Raw genomic sequence first — 27,900 nt, 5'->3', positions numbered from 1 at the left:
GAGGATGGAAGTGCAAGTCACTCAGTCGTGTGCGACTCTGTACAACCCTATGGACTGCAGCTCACCAGGCTCCTCTGTCCATGGGATGCTCCAGGCAAGGACACTGGTGAGTGGGTTGCCATTTCCTCCTCCAGGGGATCTTCCTGACCCAGGGATGAAACCCAGGTCTCTTATGTCTCCTGCATTGGCAAGTGGGTTCTTTACCACTCGCGCCACCTGGGAAGCCCTAATATCAGTATGGTTGGTGCTTTTTCTAGGTATGACTACAAGCCCAGAAACTAAGTTCACTACACAAAAATAATAAATGTGAATGGGGGAAAATATCACTTCAGAGTTAAAAGGTGAGGCATAAAGTGAAAAAGCACATTTGCTACTTATGTCAAGTCAAATCTTTAATATGTGAAGAGTTCCTACAAATCAATAACAAAATAACACATACGGGCAAACAGCATATTCATTTCCTTCAAAAACAGAACGTCAATGGGTCTCCCGCACACAGATTCTCAATCTCACTTGTGTTAAGATAAATGCAGCATAAATACACTTGACGGGATATCATTCTTCAGACACTGGCACCGATCGGAAAGCTTGCTCAGCAGTGAGGAAACAAATCTGACATCACTGGGGTGTATCGTGAATTTGCAGAACTTCTATAGGGGGTATTTGGGCAATGTCCATAAAAATTAAATATACACATGCTTTTTTTTTCCCCCCTCACAAAGCCAACTTCAGGCATTAATGCAACACACACATTGCACTTCCATGGAGCCACAAAACTCTGCTTCCAAAGCTATTCACTGCAGCATCTCATAGCAAAACCTTGACCACAGTTTACATGGGTTGATCAAATCCATTATGACCAAGACTTGTAACAAATCCTTTGCTGGTATGTCCTCAAATAAAATCTTGACATCAATTTCAAAACCTGTTGGACTGCGATTTCTTTATACAGGACTTCCTAAATGAGTTTTAAAAGCAATCATTACGCCAAGCATTTAATCATCAAACCACCCAATTTAAACTCAATTTTTCAAAAGGCCCCACCTTTGATAAAGTCCTATTTTAATCTCAACAAGACATTGAGCTGAATCTACAACCATGTACATACACCGTCCATAATAAAAGCCTAGGTGACTTCTTTCTTACAGGTAGAGGTTCAGGAATGAGTCACAATTTCCTAAACCTAACCACTTCACCAGTCTGTTGTTTAATGAGACGTTTATGCTTATCCTATGATTGTGATGCTTACAAAAATGTTGACATTATTCATAGAGTTACAAAAAGACTTTACACATTTTTTTTACAAAGCAAATCAAAGCACAGACTCTGATGACTCATTGGGGGTGAATGTGGACACTCTCTGCTCCCTTTGTAACCCGGTGACCTAAGCTAGTTAGCAAGAGGACCCGAGCATATTGATTAATCCAGGCCTCAGCTCTTGACAACTGGTCGACCCCTTCCATTGACTGAAGACATTTATTTGTGTTCTGTCCTGTAGAACCGAGATGTCATGTCCACCCTTATACACACCCGGGCCACAGGTATTCCTCATATGAAGTGATGAATGGATATGATAAATACTTAATCTTCATTTTTTAAAATCATTTCATACATGCAAAAATTATCATAGTGTCCAAGACAGAGCAAGTTCAATAGACTGGTGGCGGTCTCTGGTAATATCTTGAGAAGGAAACTCCCAATGCTTTTCAACAATGACGGGAGGAGGGGTCGTGGAGAGAGGGGGGTTGAGCCTTCAATAGGGAGATGGCTCAGTTGCAAACCACCCCACAGAACAACTGCAAGAGTCTCTCTGAGCTTCCAAGCCGGAAAGACCCAGAATTCATGACCGATATGGGGTTGGCCAAAAAGTCAATTCTGAACTTTTCGTGAGATGTTTCAGAAAAACCCAAAGGAACTTTTGGACGGAGAAGGAAATGGCAACCCACTCCAGGATTCTTGCCTGGAGAATCCCATGGACTGAGGAGCCTGGTGGGGCTACAGTCCATGGGGTTGCAGAGAGTCGGACGCGACAAGAGTGACCAGTCAATACCTTGATGGCAGCCGCTTCCCAGGTCGGGTGGTTTGTGAGGGCCGCCTGCACAGGTGTGCTGACATCATACCTTTGAATCCACGTTGACCGATGTGGGGCACACAACGGTTCTTCACACCATCATCAGTAATGAGATTACGTCTTCACTCGGGTAAATGCTGCTACCCTGGATAACTACCCTAAGAGCTTTATGTGAGCAGGCCTGCGCTACAAGAAAATTAGGGAAACAACCTCATATTTCTGGAGAGGGAAGTCTATGGGTGGGATCCAGCCCATCTGCAACATCAAGGCTTCCACGCTTTCCGAGATAAACACAAAAACCCAAGCAAAGCCCTTGTATGGGGTTGGCCAAAAGGTTCGTTCAACGAACACGTTGCTCCCTACAGCTGCAGATGAAAACGAACATGTCTTTTATTTTTACTTAAAACCAAATGAACGTTTTGGCCAACTCAGCACATAAAAGCCTGTATTTTGGAAGCCGTGCGGCGTATGCCTTGTTGTGAGTGGAGGAACTGCTTTTAAAGGTGGAGAAGTTATTGCTAATAGCCAAGAGAAGAGCAAGCACTCAGTCCACACTCTAAGATGTTAGAAAATATAGGAGACTGTCTCTCACAAAAACAGTGTGGCCCCCCCAGTTAAACCAAGCTCTCCCGTGGAGGCTGATAAATGTGTTACAAAGATCATAAAAAACAAATTCCTGGCCATTTACCTACACGGAAGACGCAGGAAAGAATCTGACGCAGGGCAGAAGGGCTGCTAACAAGTATTTTCCCCACGATGTCATCAACTGGAGGAGGAAATGGCAACCCACTCTGGTATTCTTGCCTGCGAAATCCCACGGACAGAGGAGCCTGGCGGGCTACAGTCCACGGGGCCGCAAAGAGTCGGACGTGACTTAGCAAGTAAAGCGCCACCACCAATGTGAGCAAAGAAGGGAAAGAAAAGACAAAAGCAAATGCCAGAAATAAGAGCTAGTGCTTAGGGTGATCTCCGTCTTACAGAAAAGGGAATTGGGAATCCACGTCACTACTGTCAGTAAATTTCCAACAGCCTTCTTTAAAAGGCACCTCCCGGCAAGACATTTACGTAAATAGGACTTGATTTCTAAAATTTCTTTTTATTAGTCTGGTGTGGGGAAAAAAAAATTCACTAGAAATGAAAGAACTCTTGAGGAAACTCGCTTGAGGCTTAACGCCCACTGCGTTAAAGAGTCAATGGTCAGGAGAGGTTTCAGACACATTCCATTTACAGGCAGTTTGTAAACGGTCCAGAGTTTCTGCTCGGGGAACCTCGGTGGCATAGGAACGATGATGGTTGGGAACTTGGCAACTTGGATGGGACTTGGCGTTTCAGTCGGTCGGACGTTCCTGCACTCATGGGAAAACCCCCTCAGGGTCGTGGAGAAGGCGAGTGTGATTTCCCGCTCCCGTGGATGGAAAACTCACCACAAGTCAAGTTTCACCTGCCCAGCACGGCGGAGGGGGTCGTGGTGGAGAGGGGAGTGGGGAATAAAGCATCCCAGCGTTAAAACGAGGAATCCAACTTGAGGGAAGGCACGGACAAGCCGGGGCGAGGTCCCAGTGGGTTGTCTCTGCTCCTCCAGCCCATCTCTGGAGCGGCTCGGCAGGCAAGCTTGCAAGCCCGCTGCGAGTTACTTGGCTGCCAAAGGTCTTTATTTCTCCAGAAGAGTCTGTTGAACTGCAGAGAACAAAGACACAAGAACAGATTTTTTTTTTTTTCTTTTCAAGGCGTCTCCAGGCACCCTCCCCTCCCCAACACCCTCTGAGTGGGAGGGCAGGGCAGCAGTTGGAAGAGGTGAAATAGCCATGGTCGGGACGCAGGTGGGCATGACAGTTGGTGATGATGGCGGATGACACTCCCAGCCTGTCTCACCTGCTGGCTCAGCGGTGGTGCGATGGTTCTCCATATTCACCTGTCCTTCTTCGGCTGAAAGCAAGAACAAAACGGGCCCGAGTTGGGGCGGGGGGCGGCAGTGAATACAAAGACAACACACCCCGTCATCATTCTCAGGGTGAATCGGCATCGCCCCACTCAGCTGCCTACCCAGCCCCTCCCGGAAAGCAGAGGAACAGCCCCGGTCATCAGGGTGTGAAGGGCTTCATTGGGGTCCTGCCTGTTTGCTCCTTTGCTTTTCTGAGTCTGTCTTTTTATTTCCAAATTTCTATTCCTCGATTTCGCACACACACATCGACACCAAGAGGATCAACACGCTTGCCACCCACCCCCAACCGTCCCCAGAAAGGATCTGTGAGCATAGCATCCTTTGAATTCAAGTGTGAGGAGACAGAATTCGAAATACAGGAGAGGGAGAGGGGATGGAGAAGGGACAGCCTGGGAGTTTGAGGTCAGCAGATGCCAACTCTTATATACAAGATGAATGAAGAACAAAGTCAGACTATAGAGCCCAGGGAGCGTCTATTGAATACCGTGGGATAAAGCAGCACCAAAAAATAAAATATAACAGAGGAACGTACATATGACTGAGTCACTTGGCAACACAACACTGTCAATCAACGATGCTTCGATATAATGCAAAGCGAACAAAAAAACACACATGATATTCCCAGCCAAAACACATTTATTTGTATCAGAGTCAGTTCAAATGAGGTGGATGAACTCTGCCATACAGAGTGAAGTAAGTCAGAAAGAGAAAGCTAACTACCGTATATTAATGCACATAGTGTTAGTTGCTCAGTCGAGTCTGACTCTTTGCGACCCCATGGACTGTAGTCCTGCCAAGGCTCCTCTGTCCATGGGATTCTCCAGGTAAGAATACTGGAGTGGTTGCCATTTCCTTCTCCAGGGGGGATCTTCCCCACCCAGGGATTGAACCCAGGTCTCCCGCATTGCAGGCAGATTCTTTACCATCTGAGCCACCAGGGAAGCCTTTGTTGATGTACAGCAGAGAGCAACGCAGTATTGTAAGGCAATTATCCTCCAACTAAAAATAAACTCTTTAAAATAGTTAAGGTGGAAGAAAGTGAATAATAACAATAAAGCTTGTTTAAGTCGAATGCAATGCAGGAGATGTGGGTTTGATCCGTAGGTCAGGAAGATCCCCTGGAGGAGGAAAAGGCAACCCACTCCAGTATTGTCGCCTGGAGAATCCCCATGGATAGACGAGCCTGGTGGGTTACAGTTGATGAGGTCACAAAGAGTTGGACACAGCTGAACAACAGATCGTGCGTGCATGCTAACTAGGACGCAGGCTTCATTTCATCAAAACCAAGATTACTCCCTTCAAAGACACAGATGGCCACGGGAGTGACCAGGGTGAAAGCCATCAGGGTGACTGGTAGAGGGTGACGGGCCCACGGCAAGAGCATTGAGAGACACCCCGTTGCGGGGTTCTCAAGCCACCCCCCGTTACTAATCCCAAATCCTGCAACTCGGCCTCCAGACCAGTACCGGCCGTACCACCCTGGGAAAGGACATGACCCTGACCCTCAGCACGAGGTTGGAAAAAGAAAACTCATATTTACACGCAAGAAGGAGATGGTCTGATGTGAAAAAAGGGAAAGAAAGATCCGGCATTGACTTCCGTGTTTATGGAGGGGTGCGAGGATGCACGAATTCTAGGCGGTCATAGACCCTGTCCGTCGTGGACTTCTGCACTGACATTTCAGAAATTTTAAGTCGGGGTTGGGAAGGAGGTTAAGGGGAGGGTGTGAGGGAGCCTCAAGAGGGAGGCAATATATGTATACATATGGCTGATTCACACTGCTGTACAGCAGATACTAGCATCGCAAATGTAAAGCGATTATCTTCCAATTAAAAATAATTAAAAAAAAATCAATTGAAGATGGTGAGATTTTTGAGGTTATTCCTAAGCATGTGGGTTCTCCTTTTTTCACTGAGAACTGCGAAATTCATGTAATTGGCAAAAACCAATTAGAGAAAGAGTTGGGGGAAAAAAAAAAACACTTCATGGAAATGGGCTGTAAAAATCCAGGCGCTACGGAGTCATAAAGTTACAAATTCCATCATTAGTGTGAAAGATCATATCCTATGCCTTAGGGCTGGCTTTGCCCCGGGGAGGGGAGGGGGGTCTCTGCAGACAGGATGGTCCACCCAACGGGCAAGGATGGAAGGTGATTGACAAAGCCGTTTTTGTTCACGGAAGCCCCCCGGCACCGTTGGTCGGTTTCCACTTTAAAAGGGACCACGTCTGCATTTGTCTTCACTTCTACATTCGAAGGCAAACTGCGCCTTCGAATATAGCATCCCAAGCTTCTGTGCCATGTCGAAACATGGCAGAAAACATACAGACTTCACAGTACAGCCAGCGGGGTCACGGAGAAACATCCCTGGGGAAACGTCTTAGTAGCAAGGAGGAAAAAAAAAAAAGGGACAGACAAGGTTTGCTTTTCGAGACAGATGCAGATCAGAAAGGATCATCTCCACGCCCCTGCCCAGGATTCTCCACGCGTCCCCTAGATCTTCGACTCATCTGCAAAGGAAGACCGGAAAAGGACAATGAAAAAAAAAATAAAAAGAAAATCAGAATCAACCGGAAATAAATGTCTGAGAGCTTGGCTTCGGGTGCAAGAGCCCACAGGTGCATGTAGCAGCAAGCTGTTAAGAGATACGTCTGCTGGGCTCAGAAGTTAAGGAGACGGGTTGATACGGCAAGAGCATCACTGGAGTGGATGCTGGGGTTAAGGGGGAGGGGGATGGTGGGGGGACGGGGAGGGGAGGCAGGAAAAGAAAGAAAAAGGAAGACAGACCAAGAGGAAGGGAGAAAGGGAGAGACAGAAAGGAAGCAATGCAGAGAAAGAAGAAAGGACGGATCGGTAGGCAGACAGAGGAAGGCTGGAAGGAGGAGGCCAGGACAAGAGGGGAGAATGGGGGGGCACGTGCCCATGGCTCATTGTCACCCAAGCCTCCAGAATCCCCTGCTACCAGGGGCACCAAGGGAGCAGCCAGGAGATGCGCCGTGAGCAAACAAGCTGTCAGCCACCCACCACGTCCAGCAACAGAACAGCCACACACCGGGGCCCACCGTGGTGGCCACGTCCTTCCGAAACTACACAGACTCGCAGCTCCACGTGGGTGCCACACGACTCACAAGGAACACCCCAGAAAAGACAACTCTCCTAGAACGGCCCCGTGTGCAGAGAACGCCGGAAAAGGGTCCCCTGGGGTCTTCCCAAGCCCGATGGACCGGGTTTCGACGTTTCCATACCATCACGGTTCATGAAAAACACGTAACTTGGTAACAGACAGTAAACTCGTTCTGGAAGGCCTGTGTTCCACTCGGAGCGTCTTACCCACCGAGCCAGAAAGATGCCTCACCGCTCTGCATTCGACTCTGGTGTTCATATGAGAATGTGTGTGTGCCAGTTGCTCACATACATTCCATTTTTTTTTTTTTTTCAGAAAAGCCTGGGGCTCGTACCCCAGTGCTCACTTTCCCTGTGGAGCGACTTCCTCGTCTCCCCGCTTGAGTGCCAAGCTCTGAGTTTAAGCGTCTTCAGACAAGGGGAAAATGTAATTAAAAGAGAAACACCGGGGCTTCCCTGGTGGTCTCATGGCCAAGACCCTGCCCTCCCAATGCAGGGCGCCTGGGTTCAATCCCTGACCAGGGAATTAGATCCTACACGCCAAACCACGACCTCCTACAGCCAAGTAAAATAAAAAAGTAAGAGGAAACACTGTTTCGCTTCCATCGAAGGCTTCCTCTTCGAAGCTCTTTTTGCTAGTTCTAGGAGAAGGAAATGGCAACCCACTCCAGTGTCTTGCCTGGAGAATCCCAGGGATGGGGAAGCCTGGTGGGCTGCCGTCTATGGGGTCGCACAGAGTCGGACACGACTGAAGCGACTTAGCAGCAGCAGCAGCGGCGGGAGAAACAAAAGAAAAAAATATATATATCTATATATTTGGCTTCTGTTCCCCTCTAGCCTCACCTAGATTCTAACTGTAGATCTTTTACCAGTATCTCCTGGAACTCGGTCATCTGTCCATTTGGGCTTTGCTGGATGCTCACCCTTCTGCCAATGTAGCACACCTTCCTGAGAGCGGCCAGATGGAGGGCTCCCACTCCCACATGGGAAATAAGATGCCCTCAGGTAGCCCTGACCCTCCTCTGGCAAACAGAGGGCTATAAAAAGAGCTGCTTACTTTAGATTTCCGCATCCAAACGCCCGCGTCGGACTGTCAATTTCGGGCTACAAACCGTGTCTGCGGGCCTGAAATGCTGGAAGACGGAGGGTCAAACCCCAACCCTCGGGGGTGACTGTGCCTCCGTCAGCATCAACTCAAGTCTCCTTGGGAGTTTCCCAAGATCCCTCAGGAGGCAGGCCCTTAGGCAGACAACATCAGTTGGCAGACGGCTGAGTAAGGACTCAGGATCTTACACAGGATGAGAAGTTCAAATACCTCAAGTCTCCTCCCGGGAAGAGGGGTAACCACAGCCCACGGGGCTGCCCACAAACCATATCACGACCCGCTCCTCTAGTGGTTCTGAAACAAGACCTAGACAAGAACCTTCCAGAGACCCACAAAGGTCAGTTGTGTTCAAAGCAGTAGAGTTCGCTGATATCAACAGAAATCCCAAGTTAACAGGACTTGAGGACAAGGGCCCAAATGCCGGTGATGGAGTTCCCATCACCACACCGCTGGCTGTGGCATTCTCCACATTCCCGCTACAAACTGTCTGGGCCGTCCAACTGTTTTGAGTACCCCCTGGTACCAGGTTCCAGCAAAAAGGGGACCACTTGCCCGGTGTTTCCACTGTGATTCCCTTGGGCTGAGAAAATAATATGGTGGCCCCATGGCTATGGCTGTTATCCTAAAGACGACGAGGTGTGTGAGTCGCTCAGTCGCGTCCGATTCTCTGTGACCCCATGCTCCAGTCCCTGGGGATTCTCCAGGCAAGAATACTGGAGTGGGTTGCCATTCCCTTCTCTGGGATCTTCCCAACCCAGGGATCAAACCCGCCCAGGTGACCTGGGCATCACCAAAAGTCTAAAGCACAGACCATCGCCTCTCCTGTCCTCGTTACATAAAAACCTCCCAAAGTGGCATGGTTAGTAACTTGCACAAGCTCACACGGCTAGACGCAGGAAGCGCCCAAATCGAAGCGGCAAAGTCAGATCCTGGTTTTCTAGCATGTTAGGAACTCTCAGCCACTGTCCCCACGGTTCGTGCCAACCGGAGCTCTGCTTCTCTTTTAGCTTTTTTTTAATATATGGTACCCAGACCCCAAGGAAAGGAGGTGGCGGTGAGCGCCCTCACCGTTCTCTTTGAAGCACAGCTTCTTCTTCTGGTAGGCGATGAAGCTGGAGATGGCTCCTCCCAAGGCCACCACGATAGCACCCACGATCCCCGGGATCACGCCTGGAGATTCTTCTGTGGGGAGAAGCACAGAGCGCTGCGATGGGCAGGAGGGAACACCCACAGGGGAGACCACGGAGTGAGGGTAGAGGGGCGGGCTGGTGGCCCCGCCTAGAGGAAGCCAAACCAAAGTAATGAAAGTAATTTATAAATCAATTAGGCCCCGAGGACTGAGCCAGAATATCAGCTTCGGCCTACAGGGCATTTGTTGCCTCTGACTGTGCAACGTATAACCATACTCTCCCACGCTGCCGGCAACTTCCGAGATGTGGGTGTTACAAACCCCGTCGTGCTGGACAGAAACGATGCGACCACTGCTGATGGTTTCAGAGGCTGCCTTCTTCGTTTTAAGGACGCTTTTTCAAGTTCCAGCAACAGCTAGCAGAGCTTGTGATGTATCCACCCACCCGGCTAATAGGAGTCCCTAGCGGGAAACATTGTTGCTGCGGTACAAATTCCACAGCTTGATTTACACAACATCCTCTGGGCAAGCTGCCCAAAGCAGAGGGATTCCAGGACTGGGCGACGCCCAGTTTGGGTGGGAAAGCGGGGAATACGGAAAGAACACATGGAGAAGGCTCTCTGGAAGGCTGCCACCGACAGCAACAGACTTGATCATCACATGCAGGTTTTTCCAGCTAACGGGTGTGTGCACGCTCGTGTGTGTGTACGGATATGCACGTGTACATGTCTGTGTGTGCATCCCAGAGCATGCACACTGCAGAGGGGAACACTGCACCAGTGCCCAGAGGTGCGTGAGTGCACACATGTTCAGTGTGCTAGTGCACGAGTGGTGCGGGCACGTGTTCACGAGTGCACACGTGTGTGTCTGCGTGCATGAGTATGTACTGAACGAGCACTGCGCAGGTACGTGGGCGTGTGTGCCTTGCATCTGAGCCTGAGTGTGTGTGCACAGTCTGTCTGCTTTGAGCTCTGTGTCCAGGTACCCCCCAGCCTGGTTGATTCTCCCCCATCACGTGGGCTCTTCGGCAGTGCTGAGCGCCCCCCAGCCCACCCCACCCTCCTAAGAGGCCGCCTCCTACCCCCAGGCTGACCCCCTGGGACCCACATTCCAAACTATCATAAACTAGCAGACCCATCATTCTAAACAATCAGAAGACACACACCATCTTCAGAATTAGGCATCAGGTGTGATCCTATCTAACTGCCAAGAAAATGCATACGATTAAAACTTGTAAATAACATCAGAAAATGCTTCTGGAACTAGTTAGGGAAAAGTCTGACGATATGGAAGGAAGGCTGTGACAAGCTTAAGCAGCGTATTAAAAAGCAAACATCACTTTGCCGACAAAGATCTGTATACTCAAAGCCATGGTTTTTCCAGTGGTCATGTATGGATGTGAGAGTTGGACCATCAAGAAAGCTGAGCACCGAAGAATGGATGCTTTTGAACTGTGGTGCTGCAGAAGACTCTTGACAGTCCCTTGGACTGCAAGGAGTTCCAACCAGTCCATTCTAAAGGAGATCAGTCCTGGGTGTTCATTGCAAGGACTGATGCTAAAGCTGAAACTCCAATACTTTGGCCACCTGATACAAAGACCCAACTAACTGGAAAAGACCCTGATGCTGGGAAACACTGAATGCAGGAGGAGAAGGGAACGACAGAGGATGAGATGGCTGGATGGCATCACCGATTCGATGGACATGAGTTTGAGCAAGCTCCGGGAGTCGGTGATGGACAGGGAGGCCTGGCGTGCTGCAGTCCATGGGGTCACGGAGAGCGGGACACGACTTGGAGGCTGAACAACATTACGACACAGTATGACTTAAAGACTGACAGTTTCACTTCACATTGCTTGCATTTAAACTGATATAAAATACTATAGAATAATCACCTTCACTGTGTTAGAAGATGGACGCTATTCCTATTTTTCTGTGTTAAAAATTAAACAAATAAATCAGTTCAGCCAGTCACTCAGTCTTGACTGACTCTTTGCGACCCCACGGACTGCACCACGCCAGGCCTCCCTGTCCATCACCATCTCCCAGAGTTTGCTCAAACTCAACATCCACTGAGTCGGTGATGCCATCAAACAAATACATAAATGTGCAAAATATACAAACAAATAATGTATTTCAATGAACAAAAAAAGTCCACTCAAAATGGGAAGTTTCAACAGCTCTTCAACTCAGAAAACTGATGGCAGTCTAATGACTCTGAGAACACGAAGATGGGTGAGAAAAAGCAGAAAGCATCAAGGAAAAAAAAAGAGCTTTTACTGAACCTCATCTTTCTCCAGATTGATTCTCGGTATTAAAAATCCCATTGAATACTTCTGAGCTTTCATTAAAACCTGATAAGTCAAGTCAGCAAACTAAACATCAAATCCAAAACAAAACAAAACAAAAATATCTTTTTGCATACTGCTTTCCAGGACTGGAAAACTGGAATTCCCTTGCACAGAGCGTTCACTGTACGATCACGCCACCCCTGGAATGACCTCCTTTCAGCCGACACAGGGATCACCGAAGCCTGAAACACACATAAGGAACCACAGGAGCCCCAGGGTCTCACCGTTAGACTCAGGCTGATTGGGGTCTGGCTGAGGTTTTGACTTTGGTGAGTCGGGTGACGCTCCGCCACCTGCGAAAGAGGACAGTTGCACTTGTGAGCACTCTGAGGTCAAGAAAGCAGAACATGTGTTTGCACGTGTGGGTGCTGAGTCACTCAGTCGTGTCCGACTCTTCTGCGACCCCGTGGACTGTAGCCCCGCCAGGCTCCTCTGTCCAGGGGATTCTCCGGGCAAGAATACTGGAGTGGCTTGCCATGCCCTCCTCCAGGGGATCTTCCCGACCCGGAGATCAAACCCACGTCTCTTATGTCTGCTGCCTTGGCAGGCAGATTTGCTTTTTTTTTTTTTTTTTTTACCACTAGCACGACCTTCGAAGCAGCTGCATACAGATAGTTAAGTGGGAAATGCAAGTGTGCCCTTTGTCACGGCCAGGGACACCTCGTCGTGCTGGGGATCCCCGTACACACAGCCACCTGTGGATTTCTGTCCGTCGGCATCCAGCTATAATCCTTCACTTCGTGTATCTCCCATAGATAATAAAGCAGATGGCTGGGCCAGCTGCAGAACGTGTGGGGGTCCAGTGCGAAGTGAAAAATGCATTTTGCATGTCCTTGCTCCTCCCACAGAAAATAAAGCAGATGGCTGGGCCAGCTGCAGAACATGTGGGGATCCAGTGCGAAGTGAAAAATCCATTTTGCATGTCCTTGCTCCAGACTGTACCAGGAATTACCGTGAGCAATGAAAGCGTGGCCTCTGTTTGTTCAAACCAAAATGCAGGCCCTTGTAAGCATGGGGTCCTGTGTGTTCACACATGCCTGTGAGGCCCAGCCCTACCAATGGTATTCAAAGTGCCTTATACACCCCAAAGACTCTAAGAGTTCTAAAACAAAAGTAGGCGTACAGATAAAAGCCAAAAACTCAACCACACAAACCATACACCTATTCCTCAGGGTTTCCTGGCGAAAACTAATTCGACGTCTTTAAGACAGACGCACTCCTTTGAAATGATAAATAATCAATTCAGACAGGTAGGACATTTAAGACAGCCTACTTACCATTTCCTCCACCATCAAGGGCATCGTTTAAATCCCAGTTCTCATTCCCTAAAGGAGAAAGATAGTGAATGAATACTGAAGTTCTGCGTGAAATCAAGACCAGAAATGACTTTCTATACAGACAGTATCGAGTATCACTCTGACCAAAGACTCAATAGGAAAACCAAACTCCGACCGTTTTCACATTCTTCTTCTCGGGTCAAGAAGAAAAATAAAAGGAAAAACTAAATCAAAATAATGAAAGCAACTTATAAATCCATTATGCCCCGTGGGCCGAGTTGGAATTCCACATTCTGCCTGCACACAATTCTTTCCCATTGACTGTCCACCCTATAACCAACCCTCCCAAGTTGCCAACGACTTCCGCAATACAGATGTTACAATGTAAGCACGGATATCTGTGGCCAAATCTGGGCTAGTGCCCACTGAAAGAGGGATTCAACTGACCCATCTGTGCTCCATAAAATGATGTTTTATGCCCATAAAATAAAAGACTCCTGATGGTTTCAGATGCTGCCTTCTTAAAGACTCTTTTTCGAGTCCCAGACACATCTGGGAGAGCTTGTGTATCTACCCAACTTACTGAGTTATTATGAGATGCTAGTGGGGAAGTGTTCCTGCCCCAGGGAGCCCGTGATGATACAAATTCCATTGTTCAAATTATCCACCATCCTCTGGGCAAGCTGCCCGAAACAGAAAGGGGTTTCCATGACTGGACCATGCAGAGTTTCAGTGGGAAATGGGGAATACGAAAAGAACACGTGGAGAAGGCTCTCTGGAATGTTGCCAGCAACAGCAGCAGACTTGATCGTCTTTCCATTGATGTGTATGCATGCTCGTGTGTGTGTACGGATGAGTGGCTCCTCTGTCCGTGGGATTCTCCACGCAAGAATACTAGAGTGGACTGCCACGCCCTCCTCCGGGGGATCGTGCCGACCAAGTAATGGAACCCAGGTCTCCCGCATTACAGGCAGATTCTTCACCATCGGAGCCACCAGGGAACCCCAGGAATACTGGAGGTGGGTAGCCTATCCCTTCTCTAGGGGATCTTTAAGATCCAGTAATCGAACTGGGGTCTCTTGCATTGCAGACAGATTCTTTACCAGCTGAGCTTCTAGGGAAGCCCATGTTTTCCCATATTGATTCTCTATATTTAAAATCTTACAGTGTTTTTCTCATTTTTATTTCCATTGCAATCTTGGAAGTAAAATCAGCAAACTACACATCAGATCCAAAAAAAGAAAAATCTTTTTGAATACTGCTTTCCAGGACTGGAAAACTGGAATTCCCTTGCACAGAGCGTTCACTGTAGGATCACGTTAACTCTGGAATGACCTCCTTTCAGCTGACACAAAGGTCACCGAACTCTGAAACACATACAGGAGCCACAGGAGCCCCACGGTCTTACCAGAAGTGCCAGGCTGCTTGGGCTTTGGCTGAGGTTTTGGCTTCGGTGGGTTGGGTGACACTCGGTCTGTGAAAGAGGACAGTTGCAGTTATGAGCACTTTGAGGTCAAAAAAACAGAACATGCGTTTGCACGAGTGGGTGCTAAGTCACTCCAGTCGTGTCCAACTCTCTGCGACCCCATGGACTGGGGCCCGCCAGCCTCCTCTGTCCGTGCGATTCTCCAAGCAAGGACACTGGAGTGGGGTGCCACGCCCTCCTCCAGTGAATCTCCCAGACCCGGGGATCAAACCCCCGTCTCTTGTGTCTGCTGCACAGGCAGGCGGGTTCTTTACCACTAAGTACCATCTGGGAAGAACTCGCACACAGATGATTAACTGGACTGTGGGAAATGGAAGTGTGCCCTTTGTCAGAGCCGGGGACACCTTGTCATGGCGGGGATACGTACGCGCAGCCAGCTGCGGATTTCTGTCCGTCAGCATCCAGCTGTAATACTTAACTTCCAGCAGCAAAAAAGGAGATGGCTGGGCCCGCTACAGAATTTGTGGGGTCCAGTCCAAAGTGAGAATGCATTTTGCATGTCCTTGCTCAAACTATGCTACCATTTTCAGCGGCCACACAGCATTCGTTCGACCAAGGATTGAAGACCTACTCGGCGTGACCCCACGAACCCACGAGGCCAGCCCTGCCAAGGGTGTTTTCATTTTGTCTCATGTCACCTCAGACACCATCAGAGGTCTAAATCAAAAGAAGACATGCAGACAAAAGCCAAAAGCTCAAAACCAACAAACAATAACACCGTTTCCTTAGGCTTTTCCGGGTGCAAACCCATTTGATTTAGTTAGAAGAGAAAAAGCCTCCTTGAAATGATAAAATAACCAGGTTACACCCACAGGAGATTAAAGACAAGACTACTTACCGTTTCCTCCACCACCAATCGCATCGTTTAAATCGAAGCCATCGTTCCCTAAAGGAGAAAAAAACTGTGTCAACAGAACTTAAAATGCATGAAATGAAGAGCAGAAAATGGCTTTCGACACAGATAGTACAGAGTATCAGTCTGTATCAACCGCAATACCAAACTCCTGACCGTTTTCACACACTTATTCTCTTCAAGGAAAAGAACAAAAGGAAAGATCAAAATCATGAAGGGTATCTATAAATCAATTATGGCCCCCATGGACCGAGCTGGAATTCTGACTTCTGTCTGCAGACGATTCTTTCCCTGTTGACTGTCCACCGTGAAACCAACTCTCCCAAGATGCCCGTGACTTCGGCAACGTAGATGTTATAATACAACAGCAGAAACCTGTGGCTTGATTCGGGTTCACACCCAGTGAAAAAGTGATTCGGCTGACTCAGGCGTGTTCGATAAAATGATGTGACGTTTTAGAGGGTTGGAGATTTTAGAGGTGGCCTTCTCTGTCTTAAGGACTCAAGTCCCAGAGACACACCCAGGACAGCTTCTGTGCCCACCCAACACAAGGTTCGGAGCCATCGTGAGTCATAAGTAGGAAACACCATCAACGTTCCAGGGAGCTCGTGATGGTACACATTTCTGCTGTTCAACAGTGACTCAGCCAGCGTGTTCTGCACACGCGGGTGGATCCAACACAGTTATATGAGCAACACTATCCTTTACTCAACAACGCTTCCCTGGTAGCTCAGATGGTAAAGAAGTGGCCTGCAGTGCGGGAGACCCGGGTCAGGAAGATCCCCTGGAGAAGGCAATGGCAACCCGCTCCAGCATTCTTGCGTGGACAGTCCCACGGATGGAGGAGCCTGGCGGGCTACACAGTTCACGGGCTTGCAGAGAGCCAGACACGACGGAGCAACTAACACTTTCACCTTTTCAGGTGAGAAGCCCAATAATTAAACTGAGCTATTATATATACATATATATATTAAAATAGGCGATAAGAGCTCGGTTAACTTAGGGCATTGATTGCATGCTGGGTGGCTAACTCCCAGTGAATCTATGCGTGCGTGCGTGCGTGCGTGCGTGCACTAAGTCACTTCAGTTGTGTCCACCTCCCTGCGACCCCAAGGACTGTACCCTACCAGGCTCCTGTGTCCGTGGGATTCTCCAGGCAAGAATTCTGGACTGGAGTGGGTTGCCATGCCCTCCACCATGGGATCTTCCCGACCCAGGGCTCGAACCTGCGTCTGGCAGGCGGGTTCTTTACCGCCAGCGCCACTTGGGAAGCCGCCCCCACACCCCACTGTATCTGATCCTTACGCGGTTCTCTCATTGTCTCATTGGTCTGAATCTTGAGATTTTTCCAGAAAGGGTGAGCGACATCAGGTATGCTCCTCGTGGACACTGAGATCTGACTCTGCTCACGGGTTATAAGAGGGTCCCAGCTTCTAAAATTGCTCCTCCCGAGAGATGAGTATTGAAATCCAGTAAGAGACACTCGGCATAAAGAGACGCTTCCCACGGGACCCCCAGAGCACCTCGCCAAAGTGTCAGCGTCTGCTCGCTTACGGCCACTGCTGGACGTGAGACATCACAGCATGGTTCAAATAAAAACCAGGCCGTATCCATTGCGGGCATCTAGCCGTCTGCATCTCCCCCAGATCCTGGCGAAAGTGGGGTGCACGACTGTGCTGTGTTTATGGACGCTGAGCACCTCTGCTTCTTACCGGGTGCCGGTTTTGGTGTAACAGTGGGTTTCTTGTCATCTGCGGAAGAGAAAAGACATTTCAGTCAGAAATCTGGCGGCTGGGAAACACACTCAGCCCTCCACGCACTCCTGTTTCCTTAAAAAGAGCCAGAGAGGGGGGTCTTCTGTTGGTGGATCCAGGGCTTAAGGATCCCCCTGCTAACGCAGGGGACAAGGATTCAACCCCTGATCCGGGAAGATCCCACAAGACCAGTAAGCCCACGCTCCCACAACTCTTGAATCAATTCAAGATCCAACTCTTGAATCCTGCATGGCCGAGAGCCCTTCCTCTGTAACAAGCGGAGCCTCCACAATGCGAAGCCCGTGTACCCCAGTCAGAGAGTAACCCCCACTCGCCAAAACTAGACAAAGTCCACGCTCAGCCACAAGGACCCAGAGGGGCCAAATAAATACATTTAAGAGAAGAAAAAAAAAAAAGAGTCAGAAAATGTCTGAAGCATCATGTTTTCCAGACAGCTCAGCCAGCAGCCAAGGAGTAAAAGAGGAAGCCCGGAGAACAGCTGTTTAGCAGCAGAACACGGGTCAGAGCTCGGGGCCTTTGCAGGAGCAGGGGAGCAGCCTTTAGCAACCCCTGGCTAAAAGGCTGTTCGGGTTTCTTAGGTGGAGCAATCTTTTGGCCACCTGGGACTCCCACCGAGGCTGACCCTCTGGGCACCAAGGCAGAGTGGGGCTGAGATCATCTGGACCATGGACACCTCCAGGGCATCTCTTCCCAGCACCAAGCAGGAGAAGGCTTCTACCGTCAAGAATAAGACTATCCCCCCACCCACAACCGTTGGCTTTTGGGAACGCTGCTGCTCTCGTGGGTTTCACTGAGGCCTCTGCATCGGACCCCAGGAGTTAAAAAAAGATGTCCTGGGATGGATCCTGGGCCCCCAAATTCAACGGGAGCCTCAGAATCTGACCTTCTTTACAAACAGGGTCTTTGCAAGTAACGTTGGTGGTGGGGGGTGGTCACAGTGCATTAGCACAGACCCTTATAGATGAGGGCCCTTAGGAAAAGGAGACTGGGAGACACAGAGGTGCTGACGTCAAGTGGCCGCATGAGAGGAGACAGGGAGATCAGGGAGATGCAGCCACAGGATGAGATACGGAGTCAGTGTGACCCTGGGGGAGCAGCCCACGGGGGACCAGCCCACAGGAGACCAGACCACAGAAGACCAGCCCACAAGAAACCAGCTCACAAAAGTCCAGCCCACAAGGGATCAGGCCATGGGCAACCACCAGGACAGATCAGCCTATAGGAGACCAGTTGATGGGAAATCAGCCCATGAGAAATCATCCCACAGAGGACCAGCCCCCAGGAAACCAGCCCACGAGGGACAAGCCCACGGGAGACCAGCCCACAGGGAACCAGTCACTGGAAAACCAGCCCACGAGGGACCAGTCCACAGGAAACCAGCCCATGGGGGACAAGCCCACAGAAAACCAGCCCACGGGGGACAAGCTCACGGGAAACCAGCCCACGAGGGACCAGTCCACAGGAAACCAGCCCACGGGGGACAAGCCCACAGAAAATCAGCCCACGAGGGACCAGCCCACAGGAGACCAGTCCACGGAAAACCAGCCCACAAAGGACAAGCCCACAGGAAACAGCCCACGGAAAACCAGCCCACGGGGGACCAGTCCACGGAAAACCAGCCCACAAGGGACAAGCCCACAGGAGACCAGCCCACGGGGGTCCAGTCCACGGAAAACCACCCACGAGGGACCAGCCCCCAGGAGACCAGTCCACGGAAAACCAGCCCACAAAGGACAAGCCCACAGGAAACAAGCCCACGGAAAACCAGCCCATGAGGGACCAGCCACCAGGAAACCAGCCCACGGTGGGGCCAGTCCACAGGGAATCAGCCCATGAGAGATCAGTCCACAGGAAATCAGCTCAGCGAGGACCAGCCCACGGGGGACCACCCACTTCTCCAAGCGCCTGGCAATCCTGTGTGGGCTCCTGACCTCCACGGAGTATGGAAGTTATTCCACCAAAAAAAGGATTAACGTGTCCCGATGAGAGCATCTCCATTTTCCTCAACAATTGTGAGTCTGGTGATCGCCATTAAGACGTGTTTCAAAAGATTTACTATGTTCCAAGTCTATAAAATGCTTGCAATATTACTTACCATCAAGGGCGTGTGATAAATCGAAATCCTCTGGAAAAAAAAAAAAGAGTCCAGTTAGTTACTAAAAATTAAATTGGGAATTTAAGAAAACAATAAAAAAAGGGGCATGGTTTTGGAAGGTGGATCACGTGTTGAGTTCTGTTTTGCAATATTCACCCTCAAGCCTAAAAGTAAGAACATGTCAGCTTATCTTTTAGACTGTCGACGATCTCAGTGTTTAGCAACAACTAAACTAGCAGGAAACCAGGATAATTCTGCACGTGAGTTTTTCTAAAAAAAGCAGGTCTTTTGAAATCGACAAGGAACAACTTCCAGCACTGAGCTGGGTACCCATTCCCTTCTCCAGGGGGTTCTTCACGCCCCAGGGATCCAACCCGCGTCTCCTGAATTGGCAGGTGGATTCTTCACCGTCTGAGTTACCGGAGAAGCCCAGTTTCCAACACACGACGGAGAAAACGTGGAGAGGAAAACCCTTCGAATAGCAACCTATCCATAACTAAACAACCCAAACGTACTTCCTGTAGAAACACCAGACGATCCAGGAAAGCATAACTTTTCCTTTTCTTTCTTAACTGCTGCCGAGAAGGCGGAAACTGCCTTTATTCCACGGTTCTTCGATCCAGTTGCTGACTGCTTTATTGAAACGACGTCAATACTATTTCTATTCCCAATTAATGATGAATTGAAGAAAAGCAAAGGGAATTCTGCTGAGTGTCCGGTCAGCAGAAAGGAGAATGGTGGCCGACTAAAGGATCACTGTTCCGCTCAGTCCAGTCGCTCAGTCGTGTCCAACTCTTTGCGACCCCATGGACGGCAGCACGCCAGGCCTCCCTGTCCATCACCAACTGCCGGAGTTTACCCAAACTCATGTCCATCGCGTCGGTGATGCCATCCAACCATCTCATCCTCCGTCGCCCCCTTCTCCTCCTGCCTTCAATCTTTCCCAGCATCAGGGTCTTTGCAAATGTGCGCAAATCAAAGATGACACGAAGCTCCCCCAACCTCAGGAACTGCCGGGCATCTAACAAGCTGCCTTCATCCCCGGGAAGCTCCAGACAGTCACGATATGCTCTGTCCTGCGGAATGTCACACAGAAAGACTAGAACCCCCTTCCTCTCTTGTGTGTATGTGGACGGGCGTGCAGCTGTGTGTGTTGAGTGACTGAGTGTGTGTGTGTGTGTGTGTGTGTCTGTGCCCATTTACAGAGTGGCTTGGGCTTCCCTGGTGGCTCAGATGGTAAAGAATCTGCCTGCAATGCAGGAGACCTGGGTTCCATCACTGTATCAGGAAGAGGGCATGGCAACACTCCAGTATTCTTGCCTGGAGAATCCCACGGACGGAGGAGCCTGGCGGGACTACAGTCCATGGGGTCGCAAAGAGTCAGACACGACTGAGCGACTTTCACTCACTCGGGACCCAGGGGGGTTGGTGTGTAGGTGTGTGGTTTGGGCTGTTTGCATGTGTGTATGCGTACAGGTATGTGTGCTTGCCTTGTGCGTGTGCCCAAGTGTGCGTCTAAGTGCAGTGTGGGTGTGTGGATGTGTGGTGTGTGTACAGGCGGGGTTTCCTCTGCCGATGTGTGCAGTTTGGGTGTGTGCACATGTGCAAGTGTAGAGTTTGGGGCAATGTGTCTCTGTGTGTGATTTTTCTTCCCACACGAACAGGCAGGCAGATCCTATTTGTAAAAAAAGAACGCAATAATGCCATTTGCGGCCACATGAGTGGACCTGGAGACGATTATACTCAGTGAAGTCAGTCAGACAGAGAAAGCCAGATATCATGTATCACTGACGTGTAGGATGTAAAAAAATATTATACCAGTGAGGCTATTTATAAAACCAAAAGAGGTTCAGAGACACAGAAAAGAAACCCGTGGTTCCCAAAAGGCAGAAGTGGTGATGGGGCAATGAATAAGGAGTTTAAGACTCAGACGCACACACGCCTACATCTGGGGCTTGCCAGGCGGCTCGGACGGTAAAGAACCCGCCTGCCAACGTAGGCGACGCAGGCTCGATCCCTGGGTCGGGAAGACCCCCCTGGAGGAGGGCAGGGCGACCCACTCCAGTGTTCCTGCCTGGAGAATCCCACGGACAGAGGAGCCTGGCAGGGTTACAGTCCACGGGGTCGCAGAGAGCAGGACACAACTGAGCGACAGATGCATATGTGTGCATGTGTGTGCTCTGCAGGTACACTCTCACGGGTGCGTATATGTGTGTGTCTGTGCCCGCGCGTGAATACGTATTGAACAAGTGCTGTGTGTGTGTGTGTGTGAATACGTATTGAACCAGTGCACGCGCTTTCTGTCTGAGTGGCTGTGCACACACTGCCTCCCTGCTTAGCGGTCCTCACTGCAGACTCTGGTACCCACCCAGCCGGGATGGTTCTCTACCCATCACCTGGGCGGCGTCTCCACACTGACCAGGCCCCCGCTCTTCCCAGAGGCTGCCTCCTGTGTCCGCACCCCGACTTCGAGAAGCTGACGGCTCCCCTGAGTGCCTCCCACCTTGGCGGGGAGTTCGGGGGGTGCCCACACACAGACCCACCCCCAGCCCACCCCAGCGGTCGTGGAGGCGGGGTGGACTGTCCACACGGCCAGAAGCCGAGTGCCCGCTGCAGACCTCGGAGGCAGAGACCTTCAAGGCGGTTCGCTCGCTGCAGAGCGTGGCAGGACCCCAGCCCCTGGGCCGGAAGCCTTCGGTGCGTCTGTGGTTTGCAGGCGGTGCCCCCTCAAGTCTCCAGATGTGTTGGAGGAAGGGACGGGGGGGAACCCCGTGACTCAGATGGGGCGAGGCGGGCCCCAGAGGGGACATGGGCCATGAATCATCACCCAGCATCCTCCCCATCACGCTCGGCCAGCTGGTCTCCTTCCTTCCGTCATCCCATCCTCCCGAGACCCCAGGCGTCCCCAAGGCCTGCGCGCTGGGCTCCTCGTGGGGGGCACCATCTGGGGTTTCACCTGCCGCAGAAACCACGAGTCCGTGCCTCTAATAACCACCGAGCCTCCGGGTGCCCAGCACCGAGCTCGAGGCCATGGTCCAGCTTCCCTGGAGTCCCACCAGGGTGATACTTGGACACGCCCCAACGGGAGGACGGGAAGACCACAAACACCGAGTCACAGCAATGATCAGTCTCCCCGTGGGCGCGGGACACCGAACCACCTCCATGGCGGCATCTCCTGGCTGTCCGAGGGACCCCTCTTAGAGAGCCCTTCTCTAGCAGCACCATGGTCAAGTTTTGTTCTCCGGCGCTCAGCCCTCTTTCTGCATGGTGTAGACGCCGCGGGCGTGATTACAATGGATTAGATCCATCAGTGGTTACAAAGGTGAAGCGGAAGCTGGAGAGAAGTTTTGGGGGGGCAGGTGAGATCTCGGGGGAAGCCAGCATCAGCCTTCGCAGAGGCGGACAGGAAAGCTTGCTTCCTGCAGCCGGACAGAGTGCACAGTCCACACCCCAGGCAACGCTCACCTTCTTCCCCAGCCCTGAGTCCCCTTATCTTGTAGGAATGCAGAGATGACAAGCCACGGCCTGGTGATAGGCTTATAAGGAGTCTGACTGGTCTATTCACCTTATGTATAATCTATGTATCATTTATGTGTGATCATTCATCTAAGATCTATCCCCTGCAGAAGGGAAAGGCTACCCACTCCCAGGATTCTGGCCTGGGGAGTTCCTTGGACTGAAAAGTCCATGGGGGTCCCAAAGAGGCGGACACGACTGAGCGGCTTTCACTTTCAAGATCTCAGTTTAGTTCTTTGCGACCCCATGGACTGCAGCACGCCAGGCCTCCCTGTCCATCACCAACTCCCGGAGTCTACTCAAACTCATGTCCATCGAGTCACAGATGCCATCCAGCTATCTCATCCTCTGTTGTCCCCTTCTTATCCCACCTTCAATCTTTCCCAGCATCAGGGTCTTTTCCAATGAGTCAACTCTTCGCATGAGGTGGCCAAAGTACTGGAGTTTCGGCTTTAGCATCAGTCCTTCCAAAAGAGACCCAGGGCTGATCTCCTTTAGAATGGACTGGTTGGATCTCCTTGCAGTCCAAGGGGCTCTCAAGAGTCTTCTCCAACACCACAGTTCAAAAGCATCAATTCTTCGGTGCTCAGCTTTCTCTATAGTCCAACTCTTACATCCATACATGACCACTGGAAAACTTCAAGATCTATCCATCTATATTCATCCATCCATCCAACCGTCCAATCCTTACATCCATCCATCTAACTGCATAATCATTCCATCTACCGGCCTTATCTATTATCTATCATGTGTCTAGCTAGGCATGCATCCTGTCCATCATCTATAAATCTATAACCCATCGTCCATCCATCAATCATCAATCCCATCTACCAAGGGCTGGCTCAGTCCAGCCAGGCCCTGAGTGCTGTGCTAAGTCGTTCTAGTGGTGTCCAACTTTTTGCAACCCCGTGGACTGTAGCCCGCCAGGCTCCTCTGTCAATGGGGATTCTCCAGGCAAGAAGACTGGAGTGGGTTGCCATGCCCTCCTCCAGGGGATCTTCCTGACCCAGGGATTGAACCCGGGTCTCCCGCATTGCAGGCAGATTCTTTACCAGCTGAGCCACCAGGGAAGCCCCAATCAGGCCAGTGGTCCTTAACTCAGTCCTCAGCACAGTGGCAGGGGTGGGGTGGGGTCGGGGCTGCCCTCATGGGTCAGGCAAGCGTCCCATCCCCGTGACCTCACCCCCTATGACCCTCCCGCCCAGTCTCAGATCCACCCAGGCCCTTTCTCTTCCTCCTACATCGTGTGACCCCTTGTTCGAGCACTGAAGCCTTCACCTCCCTGGCTCCCTTTGTCCAGCAAGGCTTCATTCTGTGCCCAAGATGAGGGCATCTTGATCCTCCATGGAGCACTGACCCCTAAGACAAGATAGCCGGCCACAGCAGATGGTGACGGGCAACACTGGAATTCTCGACCTGCAGAGAGAAATCTGCACACCTCCCCGCCCGCCCCAGAGGCAGCAGCATCTGCTTGCTGTCTGTCTATCCCTGATGAGGTTCACCGCGCCCTTGCGGTCACACCACCACGAGGCTTCTGGTCGGTTTGCAAAGGGGTAGAGTGCGATCAGACAAGGCTGGGGGTGGGGTGGGGGTGTGGGGTATGGGTGGTGGGTGGGAGAAGGGGAGGGACGCTGAGAAAAAGAAGTGGTCACAATGTTCTGGCTACACGGTCTGGGGATGACTAATACCTTCCAAGCTCTGGAATGCAACCCTCCTGACTTTAGCCGCGTGCTCAAGGAAGGGCGGTGAACAAGCGGAATTCACCCTAACTCTCTGCAGACACTGGAAAATCAGTGATTGACATGCGTATGTTCCTCCTGGCGGATTCTTCATCGTTCTGGGTCGGGTTTTTTTGTAGGTCTTTCCTCCCTCCTGTGGGTACTGCCCTATGGAAGTCCCTTTAGTATTTGCTGGAAAGCTGGTTTGCTGGTGGTTAAACTCTTTTTAGTGTCTGCTTATCTGTAAACCTTTTGATTTCAGCGTTGAATGGGATCCTTGCCAGGTAATCTTGGTTGTAGATTACTTTTTTTTACTTCAGTACTTTAAAGATATCCTGCCATTCCCTTCTGGCCTGCAGAGTTTCTGCTGAAAGATTAGCTGTTAGACAAACTCAGAGGTGGGATTCAAGAGTCAGGGGACATGTATGCCTGTGCGTGCTAAGTTGTGTCCGAATCTTTGTGACCCCACTGGACTGTAGCCCACCAGGCTCCTCTGTCCATGGGATTCTGCAGGCTAGGATACTGGAGTGGGTTGCCATCCCCTCCTCCAGGGGATCTTCCCCACCCAGGTACTGAACCCAGGTCTGTTAACATTTGGCAGGTGGGTTTGTTTTTTTTTTTCACCACTAGCATCACCTGGGGAATCCCAGACATTTGTACGCTTATTGGGACGACAGAGGATGAGATGGTTGGATGGCATCACTGATTCAATGGACATGAGTTTGGGTGAACTCTGGGAGTTGGTGATGGACAGGGAGAGCTGGCGTGCTGCAGTGCATGGGGTCGCAAAGAGTCGAACACGAATGAGCGACTGAACTGAAGTGATGGTTAATTCATGTTGCTGCATGACAGAAATCAAGCCAATATTGTAAAGCAATCATCAATTAAAAATATATTTTTTTAAGTAATCTTTTTTCCTCTCAAAAGCACCCTAAGGAGTCATTACTTGACTCTTTGAAAAGTCGCTGACGTCCTAACTGGCTCTTCTGGAAAATAAAGAGATTCTATCAAACACTTTCACAGGCAGAACGCAGAGCGGAAAGAACAGAGGCTTCAGACTGGCAAATGCATGTCAAAGTCCCCAGCCTGCGACCCTCAGGAACAAACAGGTTTCACTAGGAAGCCAGGTCCACCCAGAGGCACAAACAGGCCTGAAACCACACCGGGGCTTACTTAGCAATGCGTGGGCAGAAGCAAGCTGCTGTTTGCTCCTCTGACTTGTTTGATGATTTTCTTCTTTGATTGCTCTCAACTCACAGCACATCGGAGGTCTCGAACCCCCCACCCCACCACCCCATGGAGAAACACTGGGGAATTAAAAAAAAAAAAAAAAAAGAGGAACTTTTTGGTTTCCTGTTTACAGGACTTTAAAAAAAATAATTTGAGTTAGCCAAACGGTGGGGGCACCGAGTCATTCTAAGACAAAGCTGAAACTCACACACCCATACGGCAACTCCCAAAACTGTTATACGAACTTGGCAAAGAATAAGAACAGGAAATTGAAAAAAAAAACAAAAGGAACTGCTGTTTCCCTACATGAAGAGATACAACTTCAGCTGTCAAAGGCACGGGCAGATCTGGTTTTCCTGTGTTTTCCTTTACACTTATTTATTTTAACAAATGAAGGGTTTGGGGCAATCCCGCTCCAACGCCACCAAATTTACAGGCTCTGTTTTCACCATAACTTGGGCTCACTTCCTGTCTGTGTGCCATATTTTGCTGATTCCTGCGACCTTTCAAACTTTTTCATTATGATTATATGTGCAGTCATGTCACCTAGTCCCAACCCTTCATAGAAAATAGATGGGGAAACAATGGAAAGAGTCAGAGACTTTCTCTTAGGTGCGGGGCGGAGGGGGGGGGTGGGCTCCAAAATCACAGCAGACGGTGACAGCGGCCATGAAATTAAGAGACGCTTGCTTCTTGGAAGAAAAGCTGTGACCCACCTAGACAGCATATTAAAAAGCAGAGACATTACTTTGCCAACAAAGGTCCGTCTAGTCAAAGCTATGGTTTTTCCAGTGGGCATGTACGGATGTGAGAGTTGGACCATAAAGAAGGCTGAGAACCGAAGAATTGATGCTTTGGAACTGTGGTGTTGGAGAAGACTCTTGAGAGTCCCTTGGACTGCAAGGAGATCCAACCAGTCCATCCCAAAGGAGATGAGCCCTGGGTGTTCAATGGAAGGACTGATGCTGAAGCTGGAACTCTAGTACTTTGGCCACCTCATGCGAAGAGTTGACTCATTGGAAAAGACCCTGATGCTCGGAGGGATTGGGGGCAGGAGGAGAAGGGGACGACAGAGGATGAGATGGTTGGATGGCATCACCCACTCAATGGACATGAGCTTGAGCAAGCTCTGGGAGTTGGCGATGGACAGGGAGGCCTGGGGTGCCATGCTCCATGGGGTCGCAGCGAGTCAGACACAACACACCATTTTCGTGTCCCGTACAACCAGGCCATTCTCCCAGGAGGACACGCGCATAAAAAACTACTCACAACTGTTGAGTGTGCTAGAAGCTTGTGTGTGTGTGTGTGTGTGTGTGTCTTTGTCCCATATGGTTTTAAGGGTGATTATAAATTAGGACTGGGACTTCCTTGGTGGTTCAGTGGTTAAGAATCCACCTGTCAATTCAGGAGAACAGAGGTTCGATCCCCGGTCGGGGAAGATCCCAAATGTGTCAGAGCAACCAAGTCCATGCACTGCAGCTACCGAGCCTGGACTCCAGATTCCGGGAGCCGCAGTCCGGGAAGCCCCATGCCCAGACCCACTGCTCTGCAACTGGAGAGTAACCCACACTCGCCACATCAAGAGACAGACCCTTTGCGAGTATGCTCAGTCCTCTCTGACTCTTGGCGACCCTGTGGACTGCAGCCCCCTGGGCTCCTCTGTCCATGGGATTCTCCAGGCAAGAAGACTGGAGTGGGTTGCCATGTCCTTCTCCAGGGGATCTTCCCGACCCAGGGATCGAACCCAGGTCTCTTGCGTCTCTTGCACTGGTAGGTGGATTCTTTACGGCTGAGCCATCCGGGAAGTCTAACAAAGACCCAGTGCAGCCAAAAAGAAAATTAAAAAAAAAAAAAAAAATCCACAAAGCTCCGTTGGAAACAGGTATAGACGTCTCTTCCCTCACTCTTTTCATTATGATTACACATGCAGTCATGGCATCCGGTCCCAACCCTTCCCAGCAAACAGATGGGGAAAAATGGAAACAGTGACAGACTTCGTTTTCTTGGGCTCCAAAATCACGGCGGACGGTGACTGCAGCCATGAAATTAAAAGACACTCGCTCCTTGGAAGAAAAGCTATGACCAACCTAGACAGCGTATTGAAAAGCAGAGACGTTACTTTGCCAACAAAGGTCTGTCTAGTCAAGGCCAAAGTCCTTTCTCTGCCCTTTTCAAAGGTGGGTAAATATTTTGCATGGCTAAAGGAACCTGTTTTGACAACCTGTACAGAAG

At 50.2% G+C, this 27,900-nt stretch overlaps 1 protein-coding gene across 2 annotated transcripts in view; it reads right to left on the bottom strand.

Moving 5' to 3' along the window:
* Positions 1-374: 374 nt before the first annotated feature.
* The window catches only part of CD99 (CD99 molecule (Xg blood group)), a 30,224-nt gene continuing 2,698 nt past the window's right edge, over positions 375-27,900 (bottom strand). The window contains exons 2-10 of one of the 2 annotated variants that reach the window (XR_015158319.1): positions 19,205-19,234; positions 17,047-17,085; positions 15,320-15,367; positions 14,404-14,469; positions 12,996-13,043; positions 11,943-12,011; positions 9,308-9,421; positions 3,944-6,521; positions 375-3,748 (exon numbers count right to left, since the gene is read on the bottom strand). Coding sequence is in view for 1 of the 2 variants with exons in the window: in XM_086386166.1 (XP_086242292.1) it covers positions 3,723-3,748; positions 3,944-3,997; positions 9,308-9,421; positions 11,943-12,011; positions 12,996-13,043; positions 14,404-14,469; positions 15,320-15,367; positions 17,047-17,085; positions 19,205-19,234 (494 nt within the window). In the remaining variant the exon portion in view is untranslated. The remainder of the gene's footprint in view (positions 3,749-3,943; positions 6,522-9,307; positions 9,422-11,942; positions 12,012-12,995; positions 13,044-14,403; positions 14,470-15,319; positions 15,368-17,046; positions 17,086-19,204; positions 19,235-27,900) is intronic. The other variant, XM_086386166.1, reaches the window with a different exon arrangement.

The sequence above is a fragment of the Bos grunniens genome, chromosome X (genome assembly GCF_055505025.1).
Source record: "Bos grunniens cultivar Pamir isolate PY7600 chromosome X, Bosgru_T2T1.0, whole genome shotgun sequence".
In the NCBI taxonomy this organism is placed as follows: Eukaryota; Metazoa; Chordata; class Mammalia; order Artiodactyla; family Bovidae; genus Bos; species Bos grunniens.
Note: the sequence above shows the minus strand (reverse complement) of the source record. Positions and strands in the feature narration are given on the sequence as shown.